Raw genomic sequence first — 23,032 nt, 5'->3', positions numbered from 1 at the left:
TCAATATTCAATTACATCGTTTACAAATATAAATTTTAATAAACTTCGGCACTGATTGAAACATTCTTTCGAAATATATAGCCCTCATAATTGGGCTGGTGTACTTTAGCCATTCCACCCAACTCATATAATGTCACTTCATAGTCCCCCTTCTCAAGAAGATTACGTTTGACGATAAAGTATCATTGAATCATTGAGTTTTGTGCTTTTTGGTATCGTTTAATGGCATAGAATAAAATTCCCCTCGTAGTTGGCGACGTTTAGTAATTCTCTGGACAACAAAAGAACGAGAATAGCACCCTCATACTATTATAGCGCAACTGTTCGGTATGGAAATGGTTTTTAGAGCCCCCCATTTGAGATATCAGAGTTCTTGGCATTTCAATTGGTTTTCCCATAAATCTTTTCCTGAACTTTGACTGAGGCATGGGAAAAATTGGACCTAACCGAAAACGATCCTTTGGGTATGAGTTTCAAAACCTAGTTCATTTAATTATGGGTGGAATGTTGGAAATAAATAAATGAAAAAAGGAAAGAAAGGTTTCTTCTCTCATCAGCTGTTTTCTAGACCCATAAATTACAGTCCAAAATCGTAAAGGAAAAAGGTGCGAAGTTTAAAAGGGAGGGTTCCTCATAGTACGTGCCAAGATCACAAGGCAGCTGATCCTTCCCTCTTTCTATAAATCAACGAAAACAATCTCTCTCCTCTTGTTTTTGAACCCAAGTTCATTGCACTTTAGTGTGCCTCGCTTTTGCTATAATGACAAACCAATTACCGGCTAAAAGGCCTGGTCTTGGACGTGGACTTGGGTTCCGACATGCACGTTTTTCAGAGGAGTCCAGGCGACGGTTTGATTGCGTAACAAATTGGACAAACGACGCATGTCACCCCTTTTTAGGATGGAAAACAGTTAGAGCCATGTTTGAGACAGTGACAAATGTTCGTATCCAAGTGATGAGGACATGCTTAGCCGTTCATGCGTTGGAAGATCGAAAATCCTTAAAGCAAAGGATGTAAAAAAGAATAATTAAACTAAGGTTATCGAAAAGAAATCAATGTTTTAAAATTTTCAAAGTATATTCTGCACCAAGATGTTTTATGGTGATTATAAATAACACGTAAAGGATTATGCAAAATTAATATGCATATACATTTAAAGTATTATAACCTTATAAGGATATCTAAAACATTTAACGAAACTTATGTTTTTAAAGATAAAGTTTCTATCCCAAGAGATTACTCTTATTTTAAAAAGTGAACCAATTTAAAGGGTAACAAAGACTGTATTCATAGTTTCTGTTTTCATTAAAGTATATAAAAACAAGTTAAAGATACATTTTGTATCACAACGATATTAGTTTTAAGTCATGAATACTTTTCCATCATAAAAGCAACGCATAAACTTTCTGGTTAGTCGAGTGCGCTACTGTACCCAGTTTGGTTTTCGAGACTCTCAGTTTTGGAATCCACCACCAAAATCAGTCACGAATCTGTGTGTGAGATGACAACCCTGTTGGAATCGAGGCGCCTGCGCAGCTGCCCGATCTAGGGAGCACCATAAATATACCTCTCCTTGAAAAACTCTCTTTCCAAATATGTCGCCGCTTTGTCTAAAATTTCACGCAAAAGATATTGCGTGTGCGTTGGCAACTGCTTATTGATCGATCGCCTTGATATCGAATTTTTATTGTTCTTTGTCATTGCAAATGCGCCACCATCAAATCACTAAAGGGATAAAAGAGGCGAAGGATGGGCCATTGTTCGAGGGTTTGGATTCCACGTCGGGGGTTGCTTCACTTTAGTTCGGTTCGAATGCAATTGCAGTTCTACAGTTACCAACTGGAGGGTTACTTTTTCCATGTCGTAACCACCCTTAGTTCTTTTAGCTAACGTCCCCGTCCGATTATCATCGCCTGGGAATACGCGCTCCTGGGAGTGGAACCGCTCTTAATTCGGGTTCGGGTTTCGCTTTTTTCGGGATTTCGGTATCGATGTTGGTCCGTGCTATTGCACATCTTCCCACCATTTGGCATCTCCCTTATTTGTATATTTTGATTCCAAACTAGGAATCAACTTCAATCATTCTGTGCATGTTTTTTCGCACTTAACTGTTATTGTAGCTTAGCTGCACTTTTGTTTTGACGATTTATTGGATTTGGGGAGTATTAAGAGTGAGAGTTATGGTGGTGAGTAGATCTGGAGTAGACTTATCTTTGAAATTCAATATTACATAGGCAAATAGATTCAACTATTGGCTATTGGAAACATACATATATTGATTAAAGTAGGCGGTGCTATTATTTCAATGTGGAGTATTTCACACCAAACTATTATAAAATATTTTAGGAAGGATGTCTAATAATAAGATAGTGATCTATAAAATATGAATGAAATAAATTCCACTTAAAAAGAGATTATCAAAGTATCTTTGAAGCTTTTTAAAAATTGGTAAAAATGTATAACGACTTATTTAAACAAATTATACAATCAGGGATCCTTGTAGAAAAAATCATTTTAATTTTATAAGGCTAATCAAATCATTTCAACATCAAGCAGTGTTTATTACTTGATGCTCAGGAAACAAGAAATTCTAATTAAATTACTTTAAGGCCCATAAAACCATTCCCAATCGATGTCATTAAGTTTTCCCTCCCCAATGAGAGCATGTTTTGTGATCATGTTAGCCCATTGGGATAAACGATCGCTCATTTGTAGCCACTGCAAATTCCACAGCTGGTTATCACCCACCGGCGATCTCACGCACCTTGACCACCACCGCTGGCCATGGTCCATGGATCTCGATACAGACGCTCTGGGCACGACCGACATGCAATGGTTAATTGTTTTCCCTGTGCTGTATTTATGAGCCCAGCTACCGCCCACTGGGACACTATCTTCGAATGGCTAACAGCCAGAGCTAGTGTTAATTTATGACGTACCTAAAAGTAGTATACACGTATACACAGTCCACACCTCATGGCATATATATCAGAATGATGTATCGTTAGAACCGGCCACATATCACACTTTGCAGCTGCCCAGGTTTCGAAAAAAACCAAGCCAAGCTTTGTTCGCAGCGCTGCTTACATAACACCGAGAGCCAAAGAGCCGGGGACTCGTAGAGCGGGTCTATTGTCGTCATTGTAGTCACATTATTAGATTCGCATCGCTGGCGGTATTAATTGTCCGCTGCCCAAGTCGGGCCCACTGCAGCCAACGGAATGGTTCATTGAGCAGGGCGACAGAATGCAACTACTAAGGCAGTAATGATCGTATGCCGTTGTCATTACAAGTTTCAGGAGCGGATTGCGAGTGGTTCCGAACTATACGCAGTATAATAGTACTTTATATATGACATTTTGAAAACAAAATGTTACATTTACAAATTTGCGTGGTTTTTACACTTTGTTAAAAGCAGTTCAAAATGTCTTTAACATTATATAGTATTGCCAACTATTGCATTGTTAATATGATTATCAAAAAGTGCTGTTATATTATTAAAATGGTTATATAAATTTCTTTAAAATCGTGTTTACTTTTTATGCTACCATGATAATGTGAAAAATATTCAATCAAACTCTAGATCAGTAAGTAATCGTGCATCTTTTAAAAATACAAGCTGTACCTGAACCTAAAAGTATGTTCTACAATACTAAAATGCATTTTTGATTCCATGAACTGGTTATTTTCAATCATAGCCAGTCCTACAAATCCCTCCCTGTCTCAAGTTTGTGTTACCTGGGCCTGACACTCAAATTTGGTCAGTTGACGTGGTTCTGGGTTAACGCTTTTCAGTTCTTGACAGAGTTTATTGCCGGAAATTCTAATTGCTGTTCATTTGAGGTAGATAGAAATTTCCCCACATCCAGTCAGCTCACCTAAAAAAGAGTATTTATTAGGTTTTATAAGTCATTTGGGGCAGGAACACTTAATACTGATGGTATGGTTTACCTGTACTTTAAGCCAATGCAATGCAATTGCAGTTGAGAGCGGGGATTTCTCTCTGGTGACTGGAAAGCGGTTGGGATGGCCAGGAAAAGGAGACAGGCGAACAAACAAACAAACATTCCAGCAAGGATCGACAACCTGCAGGGTGGCTGTGTGGTGGTTGGTATCGATTTTTAGTGGCAATTGCAGTTGCCACTGGCAATCGCCAGGTCCCCATGTCCATGCCCATGCCATTGGGGTAGTCTCAAGTTCGTCTGCCAATTATTTGCCGCTTATTAGGAGTACGGAGCAAGGACTTAGGGATGGAAGGGACTGCGGGGAGTACGCCACACGGACACATGGTCTTCGGGAACGGGCAGCACGTGACTTGTCCTTCCGTCGCAGCCTTGGCCATTGTTTGCATTTGCATTCGCCAGGAACGGGGTGGCATGTCTTTGACATGCAGCTGGAAACAGATCAGGTCAACATAATATATGGTTGAAAATTTCAAAGAATTAAATAAATATGTTGGTGCATATAAAATCCTCTTTTCACACTTTATTTAAAAACTAGATCCAAATTCTAAATATATTTTATTTTAAAAAAATCAATTCACAATATTTGCATTCTTAATCCGATAAAATATATTATGTTTTCTGAGTAAATGTAATTTAAAATGTAATAAATATGTTTTTTTATTTGAAAAAAATATTCTTATGGTCATCTCAAAGGTCCACACTTTGATAGAGCGATAATTAAGGGGATTCGCGCGCAGACCAAAACGGAAGAGCTAGAACAGCCAAATTTTTAATCAATATTTCATAGAGGCCCAAGGTGCCCACTAAAATTGGCTCCAAGCAGCACTAAAAATGATCAAGTTTCGATTCTATGATTCGACTCTATGATTCCATTCTATGATTTGACTCTTTGGTTCGATTCTATGATTCGAATCTATGATTCGACTCTATGATTCGATTCTATGATTTGATTATTGAATTTTCGATTCGATTCTACAGATCGATTAAATGATTCGATAAAAAATAAATTTTTTTTGGTTGATTTAAAAGTTTTGAATGCGTTTTGCAGCCAAATAAGTTGTTTTTTTTTATTAAATTTGTTCAAATTAATTTTTCCATATAACATTTCCTAATTTTTTTTAAATATGAAGTGGTTGATATTTATAAAATGTGTAAGACTACTTAACTGTTTTAAATATATCTGCAATTATGTTCTGTGATTTCATAAATAGTAAAATATGGTAGTGTAATTATTACATACATATGTTATAATAACTTAATGTGCTCTTATAGTAAAATAAAGTAATAATTATATCTAAAATATAATCCTACATAAAACTAGGAGTAAATTTCAAACAAGTACGTTTATGATTCACTCCTATTTCTTGGCCCTTTGCTGTTTGTAGACACAACTCAAGTGTCGCCTTAATGTTTGGCCATTTGCATGAAGTGGGCGGCGGGGGTGTGGGCAGGGGGAGTGGCACAAGGGGGTAGTTAGCCACCCCCAAGGGCAAATCACTGCTCACCAACCACCACCCACTGAGGAACGGGCGCTGACCAGCCGGATTGTTAAGCCCCTTGGTTTTTTATGCGCCCAGCGAAGGGCCACAGTAAACCGGTTCATAATCCTTTCAAACGTAAAACGCAAATCCAACTGCGGTCGTCAGCGAAATTTGCAAGCAAAAGGTGTACGAAAAATTGGGGTTGTCGGTCGCTCAAAAGCATTGCACATTCCCCCGATTAAATTTAAATTGCACGGTCCACAAAAATTACGCACCTACGAGGGGCTGCCAGTGAGCGGCTGTTTTTTTTTCACAATACTATAAAGATCCGAAAAACTTCACTCCTTTTCAATTCATACTCTTTAATTTGCGAATAAAACTATCCGTTCTTCACAAAATTGATCAACACTGAAACAACTTAACGAAGGTACACTATTGCCATCCCACTCTACCAAAGTGCACTGTTGGTGAGTCGGTTGCACGATACAAACTATGTTTTTAACAAGAAATCCATGAAATTGCGTCAATAGTTTAAAGCTGCCTTCTTGATTTATTTATTTTTACTATACGAACACTTTAATATTGTAACTAAACCGAGTAAAATACGGTTTTCTTTCACATGCTTCAAGCGATCAGAGCTACACTATTGCCATCCTGCTCTAGCTAAACGAAGAACTATCGATAAATTCTTCTCCTCCTTGTGTCCATATTCTTTATCATCAAGCGTCCATTTGATCAAGTGCGATTCAGCGAAATAAGCCAATTAATTAATCAATAGTAAATAAAAATTAACTACTCAAAGTGGCGATAAGCAAATTAACTTCCGTTTTTTAAAGTAAAGAAATTGGGCGTGTGCAAAGGAGAGGCGAAAGTGTAATCTATGTATGTACATATGAATGTACATTATGTTCACTTTTGAAAGGCGTCTGTTAATTACATATGTATGTACATACATATGCACATGTGCAGTAATTTCAAAAAACAAAACAAGTAGTTAAGTTATAAACAATTTTTCGATATTACGACATTAATCACATTTTATAACGCATTCAAAAATAAAAGTTAAAAAAGGAAACCGGATTAGTACAAGAAAATTGGAGGACGTAAAACCGACACCGAGGTACATATGTACATATGTACATACACACCTGATCATATTAATAGGTACACACATCAACTCTGTCTTAAAGCTAACAAAATATAGATTTATTCATTGTTTCAAACTTAGTATTTGTTCTCATTGGTTCTTTAACTATTTGTTTTTAATAAAATAAACTTAACTGTAACATAGGATAATAATATAACATAAAAGAGATCATTTTGTGTTTCAGATACGATTTCAGTGTGATCATAATAATAGGTACACTTCATGTGTTGGTAAGAAAAAAAATGTTAGTTTCCATTTTGTATTATTTTTTTACGTAAATTAGTATTTCCTTACTTAGTATTCAGTGTATCCATCTCTATTTTGGGCCTTTACTGCTATTCTTTTTGGCATACTTTTAATAAGAGCCTGGCAGGTCTCTACTGGTGTCTCATACCACAGATTTTGGACACCTTCCCATAATTTTTGTTTATTTGAAAATGAATGGTCTCATAATTTTGTTAAAAATGCATTAGAAAGAAAACCAAGACAGGAAACCCGTGGAAGGCCACTAAAAACAACAAAAACCCTTGACCACTACATAGTAACTTTGAGCAAAAAGGACCCATTTAAGTCATCGAAGGCTATTGCAGCCGAAATTGGGAATTCAGTTAGTGCTCCAACTATCCGAAGACGACTACAAGATGCCAACCTACCAGGAAGAATTGCCGAAAAAGTCCCACTTATGCGCAAAAAAAATATCACCATGAGGCAAACTTTTGCAAGGGACCACAAAGACCGGGTAGGATGCACCGGGGAGAAAAAATGGTGAAACATATTATGGAGCGATGAAACCAAGATTAATTTGTTTGAAAATGACTGTGAAAGGAAGTTTCGACGCTCTAACGGAAAGGAATTCCATCCACGGTTTACAAAAAAAAACAGTCAAACATGGAGGTGGCAATATAATGGTATGGGGTTGCTTCTCCTGGTACGGCGTAGGTCCAATTTATTAGACTACGAACAAAATGAATGCTGAAGAGTACAAATCCATATTGGAAACAGTTATGGTACCGTATGCTGAGGAAAATATGCCATTACGTTGGGTATTTCATCAAGATAATGATCCAAAACAGACATCAAGGCTGTTATCTAAATTTTTCGAGGACCAAAAAGTTGACGTTCTGAAGTGGCCAAGCCAATCCCCCGACCTTAACCCCATTGAAAACTTGTGGGGAGACTTAAAAAAAAAATTGGCAAAGCATTCATTTTCAAATAATCAAAAATTATGGGAAGGTGTCCAAAAACTGTGGTATGAGACACCAGTAGAGACCTGCCAGGCTCTTATTAAAAGTATGCCAAAAAGAATAGCAGTAAAGGCCCAAAATAGAGGTGGATACACTGGATACTAAGTAAGGAAATACTAATTTACCTAAAAAAAATAATACAAAATGGAAATTAAAATTTTTTTTCTTACCAACACATGAAGTGTACCTATTATTATGATCACACTGAAAACGTATCTGAAACACAAAATGATCTCTTTTATGTTATATTATAATCCTATGTTACAGTTAGGTTTATTTTATTAAAAACAAATAGTTTAAGAACCAATGAGAACAAATATTAAGTTTGAAACAATGAATAAATCTTTATTTTGTTAGCTTTAAGACAGAGTTGATGTGTGTACCTATTAATATGATCAGGTGTGTATGTATGTTAAGGTAAATATGTAAGCTTTTGTTTTTTATAAAACAATTCAATTACTTCCCGCCTCTGTGGCTTAAAACAGCCAATTCTACTTCATAAAAAAGAAATATTAAAATAACCAATTGAGCGGAGTTTTTTGCCGAGGGAGCAGTGGCGGAGAAGGGGGGAAAAAGCACCCCAAAGGGATTTCCTTTCTCTTATTTTCTTCACGCTTCTCTGGCCACGAAAAAAAGCGATTGCCGCCGACTGTCGACTGTCAGAAATCAATGCATTTATCCTCGTCGGCAACAAAAGCAAACAATTTGCGCTTTGTTATTGTTTCTCCCGTTGTTATTTGCTATTTGTTATTTCTTATTTGTTGTTTGCTACCGCCACTGCATCCGTCTCTTTCGCAGATCGGGTTAACATGTTGCTGTCTCTGTCTCAACTTTTGTTTACATCCAAAAACAGTTGGGATCATCAAATTAGATTCGTTTTGCTGATCAACCCAAATTGGGATAAAAACTGTTTCTAAAAAATATGTTTTTTTTTATTTTTAATAAAAAAGTAACTATAAATACATCTTTCTTTAATTTGGCTAAAGAATAAAGTTAACCCCAATATAATTTAAAACTTTTTTAAAGCTAACATATATGTTAAGTTCTTAAAAATGTGGTTTACCCACTTCATAATCCTAACTTATTAAAGATTTTCCAATTTGTTTAGTTCTTAAAAGTCTGGCTTACCCTTTTCATTGTTGTGCTAAAAAATGGGATTTATCACACAAAAGTTGGCAACATTTATCATAAATTTAATGTAAAATGATATAGTACTTTATAATCTAAAAATGTACAATTCTTTTCTACACTCACTATTATTTTCCCCCAATCTGTGTTTCCAATTTCGGGCGCCTGCAAGCTCCCACGGGGATGCAATGTCGATAGGTATAACAACAATGGCAATAAGAACAACGGTGCGAAACGAGGAAGTAATAAAAACAAAAGTAACCGACGTACCAGGGCGGTGAAAAATGTTTGGAAAAAGCAAATTTACAGCCTGACAACCTCTGCCGATGTCGGAGAACCCGCCCCCAAGGGACACGCCCAATGCCATTACCAAATGTTATTGCCCAGTAAATGGCAAACGATAATATTTCCGTTATTTGTCTGTTGCCTCGACAACCCTAGCAAATGCAGTTGCATGGCGCGGCAACCCTGTCGCAAGCACTTTAATTAAGTTACCTGGATTCGAGCGAAGAAAAGACATTCCAATTTCAATCCCATCAGCTCACCATCCCGCTAGGCTACAAATGAACTCTTCCGAGAATCAAATTTCATGCCCCCGGCCATAAAAGAAACACTGTTTGGTAACCGCTCGGGATATGGGGATTGGAGTTACCTTGGGGTGGGGTCGATGACGAGCGTAAAACACTCAGCCAACCAGAGACCTGAATATCCATTGTAGTAAGTGCAGTGATCACTGGCTTTAAGTATCCAGACATAAAACTAGAAACAGAAATTATATTTATACACAAAAGGTTTTGACGGTTTTGAGTTCCAGCAATAGGTGAAGGAGCTTATAGACCAAACTCAAGTTTGGAATATTGAAACAAACTAGATCACATGTAAAGTCCTATATCAGTATATTTTAAAAATGATACTGGTACCTATTTTATGGTATTTTATTTTTAGTATCAATGCTCAAGCTGTCCCAAAGACAGATTCTAAATTAAATATAGCAAACCAAATATATATATATTTTTTTTTATAATAACGTTGAATTAAATTAAATGTGATGATATAAGACTTGGAATTTGGGTTTTTTATCTATGGCAGGCTAAAAACCAAATTTAACTCCATCTTAACTAGAAAAGCTCTTATAAAACATAATTCCGAAAAAATTACTGCCTTTGAAACAACATTTCCAATTCTTAAAGAATTATAAAATAAGAAAGACTTTTGTTTTAAGAGCAATTACTGTACTACATTTCCCCTGTTATTTTTAGTTTCTTTTATATTTTTATAGTTTTCTATGTCGGTTGCCTCTGTTTTTTATGATGGCTCTACTGCTGACTGGGCTCTCTATCATTGCAATTCACTTGAGTTTGTTTTTCGTAGCCGGAGTTTGTCGACTTTCATTGCGGCAGAAACATCAGCAGATATGGCCTAAAGAACCACCACAGGCAGAACAATGATAATAATAAAAGCCGTACCTGGACTTCAACAAACGGATGCTCTCAAGCGGCGCAACTGTTGCACTATGCACACAAAAAAATCTTTAAAGTTTCAAATTAAATGATTAATGATTGCTGTTTACATAATCTTGACATTCTGATTTAAGGAAAATCCATTTCAATCAATCAATATACATAATTAATTAGATTCAGATCTATAGTGTAGGTTTGTTAAAGTTGATTGACCTGTGTTTAATGATAAAACCTTATGGATCCCATTTAAAGATTAGAATTTCTCTGGTTTTCTAGGTTATAATGTTAACATATATTATTAATTATTTTCTTAAGATCTGCTAATATTTTTCCACTGCATGTCCAGGTTGGGGGCCATTCCCTCGTCATCATAGATTGTGTTGCTGTTTCTGCTGTTTTTGCTTTTGTTCATCTTTCTATCTAGCGGCCTCGTATCTTTTTGTTATGGTCTTTCGAGTTAATTGTAAAAGCTGCACTCGCGCTCAGTTCGTTATTATGTTTGCTGGTAAATGGAAAAGTAGAATACGAGCTTAATGAAGTTTTATGCGTTTCTAATGCTCAGCCAATTTGTTTCGATCTTCATCCTCGGGCTTCGCCTTGGCTGCAATGATATTTCAATTGTGATAAAGATATTTGTTTTAGAGCTGGAATCGTTTGTAGAGGAAAATTAAAAAAAAGGCTGATTAAAGTGGGCAGATATAGAAGTTCTACAGTTGGTTTGTGTCTACAGGGGGTAGAATTTTAAAATTGATCAACTTTTATAATCGACATTTAAGAACTACAGGGTTTTCAAGCTTTATGTTTATAACCCCTGTATGAATTTGTAGCTTTTTATATTTTTATTTTCTTGGTTAACATATTCTTTTTTTAGTTATAAAATCATTAAACCAGCTAGTGCTAATCAAATGATGTCCCATTCAATTGGCCAGATGACGTCAAGTGCATGACACTCGATTCCCCCATCTTTCCCCTGTCAAATGCCATTTTGCATTTAAAACTATTTTTATACGTCTATGTTTACCAGGCTCGCTCGCGTGCTTTCCCCCCTTTTTTCGCGTGTCAGCGTTTGTCAACTCACTCTTCATCTTGGGGCGGCTTCTTTTTCCAGAAAAAAGAGACAGGTCTGTAACATAATTTTATTTAATTACTTTAAAGCAACAACAAAATGCGGCGACAACAAGAATTTTCTATGTGTCATAAGAAGGTATATACGGCTTTAGGAAAACGAATTTTAATGTACCCTTGCGAACCAAAAAATAGCTCTGTTTTATTTGTATCTTATATGGACTACTATTTTAAAGAGCAACTAAACTTTTAATTGAAATATTGGTAAAACTTAAAAGTGATATAATTCCTTTTAGCTCTTAGGCTATCTTTCGGAGTGTTGAATATTATATTAATAACAGAAGTCTGTTAAAAATGTAGTACCCCAAGCAAGGGAATTTTAAAGGGACGAAGTGCTAGGGGGCATAGGAAGTGGGGTCATTGGAGTAGTAGTTTGTGAAATAGGGGGAATGGAAATGGAAATGGGCATGGTGTACAACTCGTTTTTCGCTGGCCACAATTTTTTCAACATTATAATTTCGCTTTGAATTACACACATTGCACAAACAGAACAACAGCAACCACTGCGAGTACTGGCCAAGTTCATTGACTCGGCCAACAAGAACTACAACAATAGCACATAATGATTGCAACAAGTTTGCATAAAGCTAGCGATGATTATTTTAGCACTTATTAAATTTTAGCACAGCTCGGCCAACACAAGTGGCAACGACAACAACAACAACTACTGGCTTTCAGAACCCATAACAACACCATAATTATGATCCCCATAATCATGATCATCTCGATCTGGCGATCGAACGGCAGCTGCATTTCGCGTCTGCTTAACTTCTGATTTTCCAGCCACATGCAACTTGGGGCTCGGGGCTCCTCGATCAACTCAATTGCTGCCGCTCACTTGCTCCAGAGATCCCCGCCAGCTGCCAGAGATGAGCTAGGTATTGGAATGGTTACATGGATAACTTCATCCTAGGAATGGTATAAGAACTTGTTGGGTATAAAACAGGGACTTTAGATTTCATTTCTATTATTTTAGTGTGACCATCTCAAATATAAACTAAGAGAAGAACGTTTTGGGTATAAAACAGGGATTTTAAACCTCATTTATCTTTTTTAGTGTGACCATCTCAAATATAAACTTCGAAATATTTTAAATGGTTTCCAACAATAGTGACCTATCCTACATATCCTTTGTAGTTCCTATGCTATGTAAAAACTATATACATATATTTTTTTTTGTCGTATGTTATACAACTTTTTTTAATTTAAAAAAATATTTTTTTTGGTTGTGTAAAAAGTGACTCCGATTGATCATCTCTGACTAGCTGGATATGCAAAAGTCAGCAGCCGTCTCGTCTCGTTTCTGCGGCTGTCCATCCGTGTGTCCACGGTCTGTTCGCTGTCCAAATGTCCGGACAATGCCCGCCAGCTATTTTACACGCCATTGACTTACAAGTGGGAGAAGCTGGTCAGGAGCAATGGTGCCCCAATGGAGATGCTACCAAATGTTAGCCAGCATGTGATGATGATGCCCCCAGGGCAGCGGCTGCTTCTGCCGCAGTTGCATCTGCTGGATGCGATTGGATGTTTGTAGTTCCTCGATGATCTGCCCAGCTCCCCCGCACTGCACAATCGATCGATTCTTAGTTGGATTTCGCAGTCGGTTTCGATGGTTTGCTGGAGCGTATTTCTGCCTCTCACTATCCATCGATTGTGGGATTAAGACAGTTCCTGTTCCAATTGCTGGTGTTCCACCTCCTTTGCTACGAACGATCCCTCCCATTTCCAATCTCCCAGTGGCGGTACATCTGAAAACACACACGGAAAATAAATGCTATGCTATGAATCTATCTATCTAATAGATCGTATTTAAAAAGGATAAAGGTTTAACTACTTATGACTTAAAAATTATATGAATTAAACAAATTTGAAAACTAAAAATAACTTCTTTTAAAAATGTTTTTTTTTAATTATTTAAAATGTTTCACTCTTCTGAATGTTTTGAAAAAATTTTAAACTTTTAAAAAATTATTTTCCTTTTTAATGTAAGCGCTTGCTTTAAATTCCTATATAAAGTCATAATGAAACTATTTTTAAATGTATGGATATATTTTGTATAAATCTGAACTTAAAAAGTTTAAGAACCTTGTTACGGTTAATATTAATAATTATATTAAAATACATTTCGAGGTGAATTTCAATCAAAATAATTATTTTTATAGAGATCTTAAATTTTATGGAAACTATTAGAATACATATTGCATTTTCAATGTAAAAAGCCCTTGAAAAATATTTCCCATTTAAATTTAAGACAAATTGAGTTGGGCTAAAAGTTACAGGTGTTCTTAGAAATATTTTTTTCAAGTGCATGCCATCACATCCCGTGTGTTGTCCTATTGTGGCTCGTTTCCTGCTTTCCACAGTGCTTTGTGCTGCTATTCTCCTGCTATTCTGTAGTCTGATTTTGCCCCAGCGTTTGTGTCTGGCCCCGTTTCCTTTCACAGGGAACTGGCTGCGTTGCGTTGGCAACATCATCATTACCTGGCCGCAAAAACTCAACAAAAAAATACAACAAAAATGCGAGCAGCAAGACCAACAAAACTGAACCATTTTTCAGCTTTTCCGTTGAGTTCATTCAACTGGGCGCCGCCTGCTGAGATTTCTTCTGCTTTTATCCCGCCAACCTCCTTGGTCGGCAAACTTTTGTGTTGACAACTACAGCTACAAAAAAAAAAAGAAGAAAACCTAGGAAAAAGAAACCAAGTTAGGGCCACCACCCCACCACCAGAAACCACCGCTCTCCAGTTGATGGATGCAACTGTTGCAACTGTTTTGCTGGATAATCCTCCATTAAAAGAAGCAAAAAAAAAAACGAAGTTGGAGTGATGGAAGAAAGTATAGCGACTAAGAAGGTATCCTTTACATTATTACATTCTCTTTTTCATCATATTATAGTAGTTCAAATAGTTAGAGATACAGAAATCTAATACTTGACTGAACTTAACTTTATTTTAAAAGTCCTGGCAACCAAAACTTTAATTATTACTAGTATTTCAATTTATGAGATGTTCTTAACCAGCAGACAGTATTGTCTCTATATTACCAGTTAGTTATTCAAAAATCAAGCAGGTGTCATGAGGTCTCAAGACCTCAAAGAGGAAGATTAACTTTGGTTTGGTGTTTAATAGGAGATCCGTTTCTTGTTTTGTTAAAAGTTTTATATCATACCATACATACATACATACCAAAAATTGTTTCAATTTATATTTCTATTCCTATAAAATAATAGATTTTTATAATGATGGTTCAGGTTGTAAGATTCGATTTTTCAATGATTTTTTGTTAACCTGAGGTTACAATTTAATGCGACAATTATTGTTTAATAGTTTTCGTTGGTCTGGCCTGTTGATCCTTAAAGGTTTATGAGTTGGGGAATTAATTATTTTTCCTTGTTACAAACGCCCTCAGATATAAAGAAGACCCCCGTTGTCCCGACGAGCAGAGGGAATGGGTAAAATATATGTTGCCTGGTGGCTTTTGCCTGGGGTGAAAATCGTGAGTGGCGGAGGAGCTTTCGAAAATGTGCCACGTTGCACTTGTTACTTGCACCGCGATCCCTCTTTGCTTCTTTTGCGAGTCGTGTTTACCGTTTTCAGCCTCCTGCCCTCTTCAAGATAATTTTTCCTTCTCTGAAAACTGTGAAAACTCAGGAAAGAGGAGGATGAAGTTGAAGCTGGAGCAGCTGCACCACCGCCATCATCATCTTCTACTTGTTGGTGCTTATGGTTTATGTAGGAAACGTGCTGAGTGCCGGCGTGGAAATCTTTGAAAATTGCTCATTGTTCTCTGTGGAAAATGCAATTTAATTGCATTCTGTGCGGGAGCCAGAGGATCCAAATCGTACGTGGTATAAATATTATCAGCACCTTCCTGCGCCGCAGTCAATCAATTAGGTCTAGATCGCGCTGGATCTGTTGTAATTGAAATGCCAGATGGAGGAATTCTGAGACGAGCGACCAGACTAATGACCATGGCCATGACCGGAGGAGTATCCAGTTCTGGGATCCAGGGAATCGAAATCGAATGCCTTTCAGAAGGGGTTTCCCCGCCGCGAATTGTGATATACTCCACGTTGCTGCTTCTGTGCAGGCATCTCAAATGTTCGAGTCTCAACAGAACAGCAATAATTCCCAAGTACTTATGAAGCTAAAAACTGCTGGTCATTGACCTGATAATTAAATGGTTACTTTATAAGAACAAATGGGTTCCAAAAAATTATAATTATATGAGGTGATATTTGTTTAACTTAATATAAATACATTTTAAGATGTTTCTCCAATTACTAAAAATACTTTGGAATATCATTAGAAATTCATTGGCAATGTTTTCCCATAATTGGTATTCCAGACAAGTTCCTTTGCCAAGTTCATTAATTTCAATTTGAATACTTTTCGGGCTAAAATCGATTTTCGTTGGGGATTGTCACTTTAGAACTTCCGATTCCCATCTAATCCAAATACTTCCCCCAGGGCTTTATAAATCATTTGTCATTGTGGGTATTTTCGCCAGACTGAAATTACTTATGTATGTTTTTTCCCCCCATAGATACAATGGCGAAACTGCGACTATTATTCAAACTCTGCATGAACCAACCATTAAAACCAAAAGTGTAAACCAACAAGTTGAAACAACGGGAGGAAGATAGAGAAAAATTGCGAGCGCAATAAATTTATTTACAATTCACGCACGACAACACCACGATCCCAACTTCTATACACCCTAGGTTCTTAGCAATTTGCATATTCATGGAACTTGATACACCCCTGAGCAGAAAATTTGAATTCAAATTCAAATTTGAATTTTTATTTCATTTCTCTCCTCTGCCAGAGGAAGAGCACGTGCTGTGCTGGCTTGTAATGACGTCATTAAGTGCTTTTCAGCTACCAAACTGTTGCCAAAGTCTATCCTCACCCACTTTCTTAAGCCATTCCCATTCACACAAAGAACAATTTTCAAGGCTAATCCCAGAATTTACTTCTTAGAAAACAAAATACGAGATTTTTATGTTTAGGATCTGGTAATGTTGTATAGTAAAAATAAATAATGAGTAATATAATTCGCTCTTGCTATCCGAATACGTACTTTCTTATTAGGATTTAGAAGGCGATAAGATACCTACTTCTAAAAATATTAATTTTTCTGACCTTTAAAATAATATACCAATTTGTTATACATAATTGTAAATGGGAAATGTTCCATTACTAATTTTTGGATCGTATAAGAACCCTGTGTAAAACCAAAATCGTTGTATTTCCGGAAAAAATCTCGAGGTCAGAACATTATGGCCAACTTTGGACTCTTTGTAAACTTTATTGGTAAGTTTTAGGCCATGAAACCGAAACTGAATAATTAAATATAATATAATATAATAAATATATAATAATATTGTTTAGCCATCGCAATGCTAGCACTGGCGATCGCGCCTCCTGATGATGGTTGTCCAGGTGGTTGCAGTACCTGGACAAAACTTGGCAAATAAATACATATACATATGCGTTAAGTTTATTGGTTGAAATGTTTAAGCTTATTTTACAATAAACTGAAGAACTTTTGTATGGTATTAGAAAAGTACCAAAACCGTTTTTATAATTTTGAATAGGGTTCTTAATGAAATAAAAACAGTTTTTATAAATAGATGTTGAATGATTATAATAAATTATAAATATATTACGACTATTTTTTTCTGTGCACCAATTCTCTTTCGCCACGGTACCGATCATTAATTTGAACGATGCGATCTTTGACATTTTTATACATTGCTAACCATTTTCCTAAAGCAATTTTTTCTAATGGAAAACTTTTTGTTCTTACTCTGATCGGATTTCTGTGGTGGAAGTGAAAGAGGCGAAGTTATTGGCCAGGCCAATAGATGCAAAGATTAGTAGAGAAAAATTGTTAATGGTTATTTTTGAGGTAAAATAAATTTGTTCCACAGAAAGAGAAGGAGAGATAGATGGTAGAGGACTTGGAAGAAGATCAGGAAAAGTCGTGAAAATCGTTTGCGGGATAATTGCCGATCGGTTGGCAGAAGGAGGAGCACCAAAAAATAAAAAAAACAGCGAGGGAGGTGGAGAAGGCGGAAGAGTCTGAAATTACTTGACCCACAATCTGAACTTTGCAAGATTCAAACCGAATCTAGGCTAAATGCTTGGCAGGGGAATTGACTTCTCTCTTTCAGCGATCTTTCAGATTGGTTACCCTATTATAGAGGACCATAATTTAAGCTACATTGCAGGAGAAAACAAGACTTTTTTTATTGGATTTTCAGAGGTTCAAGGTGTATACAATTTTTTTACAATATTACCTTGTGTATTTACATGGAAATTTATAGATTAGTATAAAGGTGTCTTTGAAAATAATATTTTAGGGATCTTATAAATTAAGAAATTTTTTATAATGGCTAAGAAACCGGGAAGAAAGTTTAATAAGTTCATTCACATCTTTTGGTTTCAGTTTACTTTTGAAATACAAGTACAAACATTTTATACAACAAAGTTGTACATTTTTTATTTGAAATCGGGTCAAAATGCTGGAGAAAATGACGTAATTGCTGGCCAGAAGAAAGGGTTTTACAGCTTTAGCTGGTGGTGGAGGTTTTACGGGTGCTAATAATGACGTTGAGAGGTTCTCGAGTGGAAAGAGATTGAAATGCTTTTCGAGCATTACCAGCATTCATTTCGAAATTTGTCATAATTGGCCATTTTATTGCCCCGCTTCTCGCGAGGCAAACTCTTCATTCTCCTTTTGTTTTTTTGTGGAGTGGAGCATTAAGTGTCATTTCATTTCTTTTTTTTTATTCCCAGATTTCTGTGGGATCTTTCTCTGGAGCCCCTCGGTTCGTTTTGATTTCCCCCCACAGTTTCTGTTTTTGGTTTTGATTTCCTTTCATCCTCACGCTCGGTTCTGCGGTGTCCCATTTTCTGTTTTCATTACAATTCCATCGAATTCTCCATGGAATTTCAAAGGAGCCTGATTTCAAAAAAAAAAACATTTTTTGTGGATGTTTTATTTTAGTCAGCATGAAATCTGCCTTCTGGTTTGTTTGTTTTATGTTTTGGCATTGACTTTAGATCGAAACTGTAATCTGGCATGGAATTTAAATGGATTTTAATACTACGTAATTTTGAAAGAAGCTTATATGGCATATAGAAACTTGATCCAGATCAGGGCCAGCAAGGTTTATTTTCTTTGGTCTGAAAATTTAATGAATCCACGTCAGTGAAACTTTTCTAATGCCATAAAGTCATATTATATATATTATGTGTCATATATCTTAGCACCCTTTAACCTTTAATTGTTTACTTTAATTTCTCGCATATATTTTGTACAGTTTAAGAAATCAATTACTAAATGTGAAGTTTCAATTTGCCGTGCATAATTGTTAACGAGAAATGTTCCGGCACTAATTTTGTTGATCTATAAAGCCCTTGTTTCAGTTGATAAGCTTTTATTGATTAAGAAAATCTAGACGTATTATGGCCAACTTTTCGTCATTTGTCACTTTTGTTGGTAAGTTTTTGGTTATTAAACTAGAACTGAATATTAATAAAAAAAACCTTTTATAGCAATTGCATTGCTAGCAATGGCGATGCCGCAAGCTCCAGGTAAAAATTGTCCAGGAGGATGCAAGGGCTGGAAACTAGCTTAATAAAAGTTCACCGAACTATGAAAACTCTTGCTAATAAAAAACAGAACTAAAGTTCAATTGTTAAAAAAAATGTTTTCTTGTGGGAATCGTTTTTGTTTTGATTTTAAAACTATACTTTATGATTATACAAATAATAAAAAAAAGTTGTAATTCTTAACCTTTTAATTGTGCAGTTTAATTTCTAAATGAATTATTTAATGTGAAGTTTCAATTTGCCGTGCATAATCGTATATGAGATATGTTCCAGCACTAATTTGATTGATCTATAAAACTCTTGTTTCAATTGAAAGGCGTTTAATACATTAGAAACTCTAGAGAACTTGATATTATGGGCTACTTTTTTTCTTTTGTGACCTTTATTGGTAAGATTTCCTTTTTTAAACAAAAACTGAATAACAATAAAAACCCTTTTATAGGAATTGCATTGCTAGCACTTGCGTTGCCGCGCCTTCCGGCTAAAGATTGTCCAGGACGATGTAGGGGCTGGAGGCCAAGTAAATAAAAGATATTACCTAGAGAATCTAAATATATATGTTTAAAGATCATTGGTGAACATATTAAGATTCAATGTACTAGGTATACACTTACCAAAAAAGGACAGAACTGTGCCTAATGTGTTTAATAAAATGTTTACTTGTGGGAAGCGTTTATGTTTTGATATTAAATTTATACTAAGTTGATAATTATTTAATGTGAAGTTTACATTTGCCGTGCATAATCATAAATGAGAAATGTTCCAGCACTAATTTGTTTGATCTATAAAACCCTTGCTTCAATTGAAAGGCGTTTAAAGAATTAGAAACTGTAGAGGACGTGATATTATGGGCAACCTTTTTTCATTTGTGACCTTTATTGGTAAGTTTCCCGTTTTTAAACAAAAACTGACTAACAATAAAAAATGTTTTACAGGAATTGCAATGCTATCACTTGCGATGCCGCAACCTCCAGGTGGTCAATGTCCAGGAGATTGCAAGGGCTGGAAACCAAGTTAATAAAAGCTATTACCTGGAGAATCTACATATGTATGTTTAAAGGTCATTGGTGAACATATTAAGATTCAATGTACTAGGTAAACTCTTACCAATAAAGGTTAGAAATGTGCCTAATGTATTTAATACAATTTTATATTTGTGGGAAGCCTTTTTTGTTTTGATTTCAAATTTATATCAATTTGATAGAGGCATAAAAATTCCTTTATAATGAATATGATAATAGAACTGATAAAAATTTACAATTACAAATTACAAAATTGTAACTATCAATTTACGTTAGATGAAAACGGAATTTGCATGGTTGTTAAATCTGCAAAATTCAATTACAGATGGTAAAAAACCCATATTAAATGTATTTGCCGGTTGAATATTCAGATTAGTAGCCGGTTTGCTTTTTACGCATTACTTTTGTTGTATAGTTTATATTATTACTTACATTTTAAGGTGAAATTTGAATTTGATAAATTGCTTTAAAAATATATACTTGTTAAAAAATACTAATGAACAACTCTTTAGTTTCAATAGTTTTTAAAGCCAATGATAAAGGGAACTTCTTTTAAGACTAAAAAGTTACACTTTAATAAAAAAATGTATTTGTTTACTGATGTCTTTTCAAAAATTCAAATCCACTTCGGTGCTCCTTGATTTTTCCATTTTCCCTGCTCCTGTAAAACACTTTGGGTTGAATCTCTGTTGGGCTCCTTCGTGACTGGTAGTGTCAGACCCTGTCATAAATATCCCAATAGCCCATCTGACGTGGCCCTATGAAGTCTTTCGCTTGACTTTCCCAACAAAAATACAAAAAATACTGGGAAGAGAGAGGGAGGTGGAGGCATGCGACTCCTGGCGATATCTTGGTTATTTCTCTGATTGATTGATTGCCGGCCAAGTCTGGCATCGGATCTGACCCTGAATCCCGACTCCCTGCGATGCCAATAAAACGAACCAGAAGCAAAACAGGCCGATTGCAACTGCAGCTCAGTCAGAGATCAATCGCAAAAACTGCGCAATTTCAATAATTCACAAAAGGAGACGTCCAAAAAGGGGGGTTTGGGAGGGAGATACAATGGCCCCTTTCAAGAATTATGGGTCTGTCAATGTCGAAAGAGGGGCGACCCCAAAAGAGCTACCAAAAAAGGCAACGCCAATTTCAGTTTGGCAACGAAATGGGAATGGAGGATGAAGGGAATCCCATTCCTATATGCCATAGAGCACCCCCGACTTTAATAAACGCATCGCTGCACAGACAAATGCCAATAAGCACAATGAGAAATGTCTAAAAATTGCCAGCCCACTCCGTGCGATCAAAATCCCCTCTTTGTTTTCCCCTTTCTTTGCCGTCTTGGTACCTCAACTACTCCTCCCTTTAAATTTTCTGTGCCTACACAGAGATAAAATAGTGTAATTTCTTTAAATCATATATTATCTTATATTTTTTATATTTAAACTCAAAATTCGGACTATTTTGGAAACCATAATACGATCCTTCTTATAAAGTCTATGGGTACACGAACTATATGTGATATATGATGATATGATGATATAAATGATATGACAGACCGTGACCCGAGCTTTTCGGATTCGTAAATCTTTTATCTTATTCCAAACCAAATATATAACTAAAACAAAATGAAACGCAAAAGAATGAAGCCATCTTTAACAAACAGATAATATAAATATAATAATATTATTTAATTTATATTTAATTGAATATTATGAAAAATAGGAACACCATAACCTGGAGGACTATAAAAGAGATCGTACAACGTATCGTATCGTATAAGATTTTGAAAAAAACTTTAAAATTGAACATTTTCTATTGATCTTCCATTTTTTTCTGTGTGCTGCAGTGCATCATTGTGAGCCGTGTTGCAAGCTTCAAGTTGTGCTGCTCCCATTTAAGGCGCAATGACGCTTCGCTCATGCGCATCACGCACACGACAAGCGTCCCTCCCCTTTCCCATCCCCATCCCGCCCACCTCCTACTCGCACCTCCACGGCAGATCCTCCCCCTCCTCCCCTGCGGATTGCAGCCCCTCCACTCCAATTGTCACCCGGCATTGCAGGCATCGGCACATGAAGTCTGGAGTGAATCCATTGCCCCAAAACGTTCGGTGGGCGCGCTTTATCAAAGCGAATCGGAATCCGCGGAGGAGCTGCGGAAAATTCACGACCTGGAAACTCAAAACGACTCCAGCTGAATCAGCAATGTATCGGGAGTATATTAATATATTATGGGGCTTGTAATAAAAACAATACCCAATATTTTATGATGTTATCTCTTATTATATGAGATTTAATGTCATTACGTTATACTAAGTATAAATACTACATGTACTATAAAACCATGTAGGAGTTGTATACAATGTAAACAAGTGGAAACCCAAGACCTATACCTATAAATTTCCTAACTTAAGTAAATGGATCCCGATTGTGGAGAAGGATACCTCCATTTGTGGTTAAATTGTCTAATAATCTATATTATAATTTTTCTTTTAATCAATGTCAACATTTTAACCCATTTTTATGAACGATTTTTCTGTATTTCCAAAGGCTTTCAATACTGGAACCCATAATTGAATTTCAAAATTTTATAACTTGAGTTATAAGATCTCGTCTTAGACGTGGGCCTCTATGAGTTTGTGGTGGAACTCTCTAATAATCTACAATCAATTTTTTCATTTTAACGAAGGTCAAAATTTAAACCCATTTTCATGTTCGCTTTTTCGTAATTCTAATGGCTTTCAATACTGGAACCCAAAACTGCGCTTCAAAATTTCATAACTTGTGTTAAAGTATCCCGATTTATACTTCGGATACCTCTATGAGTTTGTGGAGGAA

The 23,032-nt window shown here is 36.0% G+C and overlaps 1 protein-coding gene and 2 long non-coding RNA genes across 3 annotated transcripts; all 3 read left to right on the top strand.

Moving 5' to 3' along the window:
- Positions 1-16,794: 16,794 nt before the first annotated feature.
- On the top strand, positions 16,795-17,122 carry LOC119554716. The gene is made up of 2 exons (XM_037865729.1): positions 16,795-16,866; positions 16,945-17,122. Exons 1-2 carry the CDS (start codon positions 16,833-16,835, stop codon positions 17,028-17,030), a joined length of 120 nt encoding a protein of 39 aa, XP_037721657.1. The 5' UTR covers positions 16,795-16,832; the 3' UTR covers positions 17,031-17,122.
- A 1,874-nt stretch (positions 17,123-18,996) lies between these two features.
- LOC119554712 lies at positions 18,997-19,269 on the top strand. The gene is made up of 2 exons (XR_005219833.1): positions 18,997-19,060; positions 19,117-19,269. It is a non-coding gene; the product is annotated as an uncharacterized LOC119554712 (long non-coding RNA).
- A 224-nt stretch (positions 19,270-19,493) lies between these two features.
- LOC119554195 lies at positions 19,494-20,309 on the top strand. The gene is made up of 3 exons (XR_005219802.1): positions 19,494-19,561; positions 19,616-20,054; positions 20,109-20,309. It is a non-coding gene; the product is annotated as an uncharacterized LOC119554195 (long non-coding RNA).
- Positions 20,310-23,032: the final 2,723 nt, after the last annotated feature.

Source organism: Drosophila subpulchrella, chromosome 3L (genome assembly GCF_014743375.2).
Source record: "Drosophila subpulchrella strain 33 F10 #4 breed RU33 chromosome 3L, RU_Dsub_v1.1 Primary Assembly, whole genome shotgun sequence".
Taxonomy (NCBI): Eukaryota; Metazoa; Arthropoda; class Insecta; order Diptera; family Drosophilidae; genus Drosophila; species Drosophila subpulchrella.
This window is presented reverse-complemented; position numbering and strand designations above follow the sequence as displayed.

Excerpts from the sequence above, each read along its gene's own strand:
- LOC119554716 (XM_037865729.1), top strand. The coding sequence starts at position 16,833 with ATGGCCAACTTTGGACTCTTTGTAAACTTTATTG. Across the intron at positions 16,867-16,944 it reads ACTCTTTGTAAACTTTATTG|CCATCGCAATGCTAGCACTG; the intron begins GTAAGTTTTAGG and ends AATATTGTTTAG.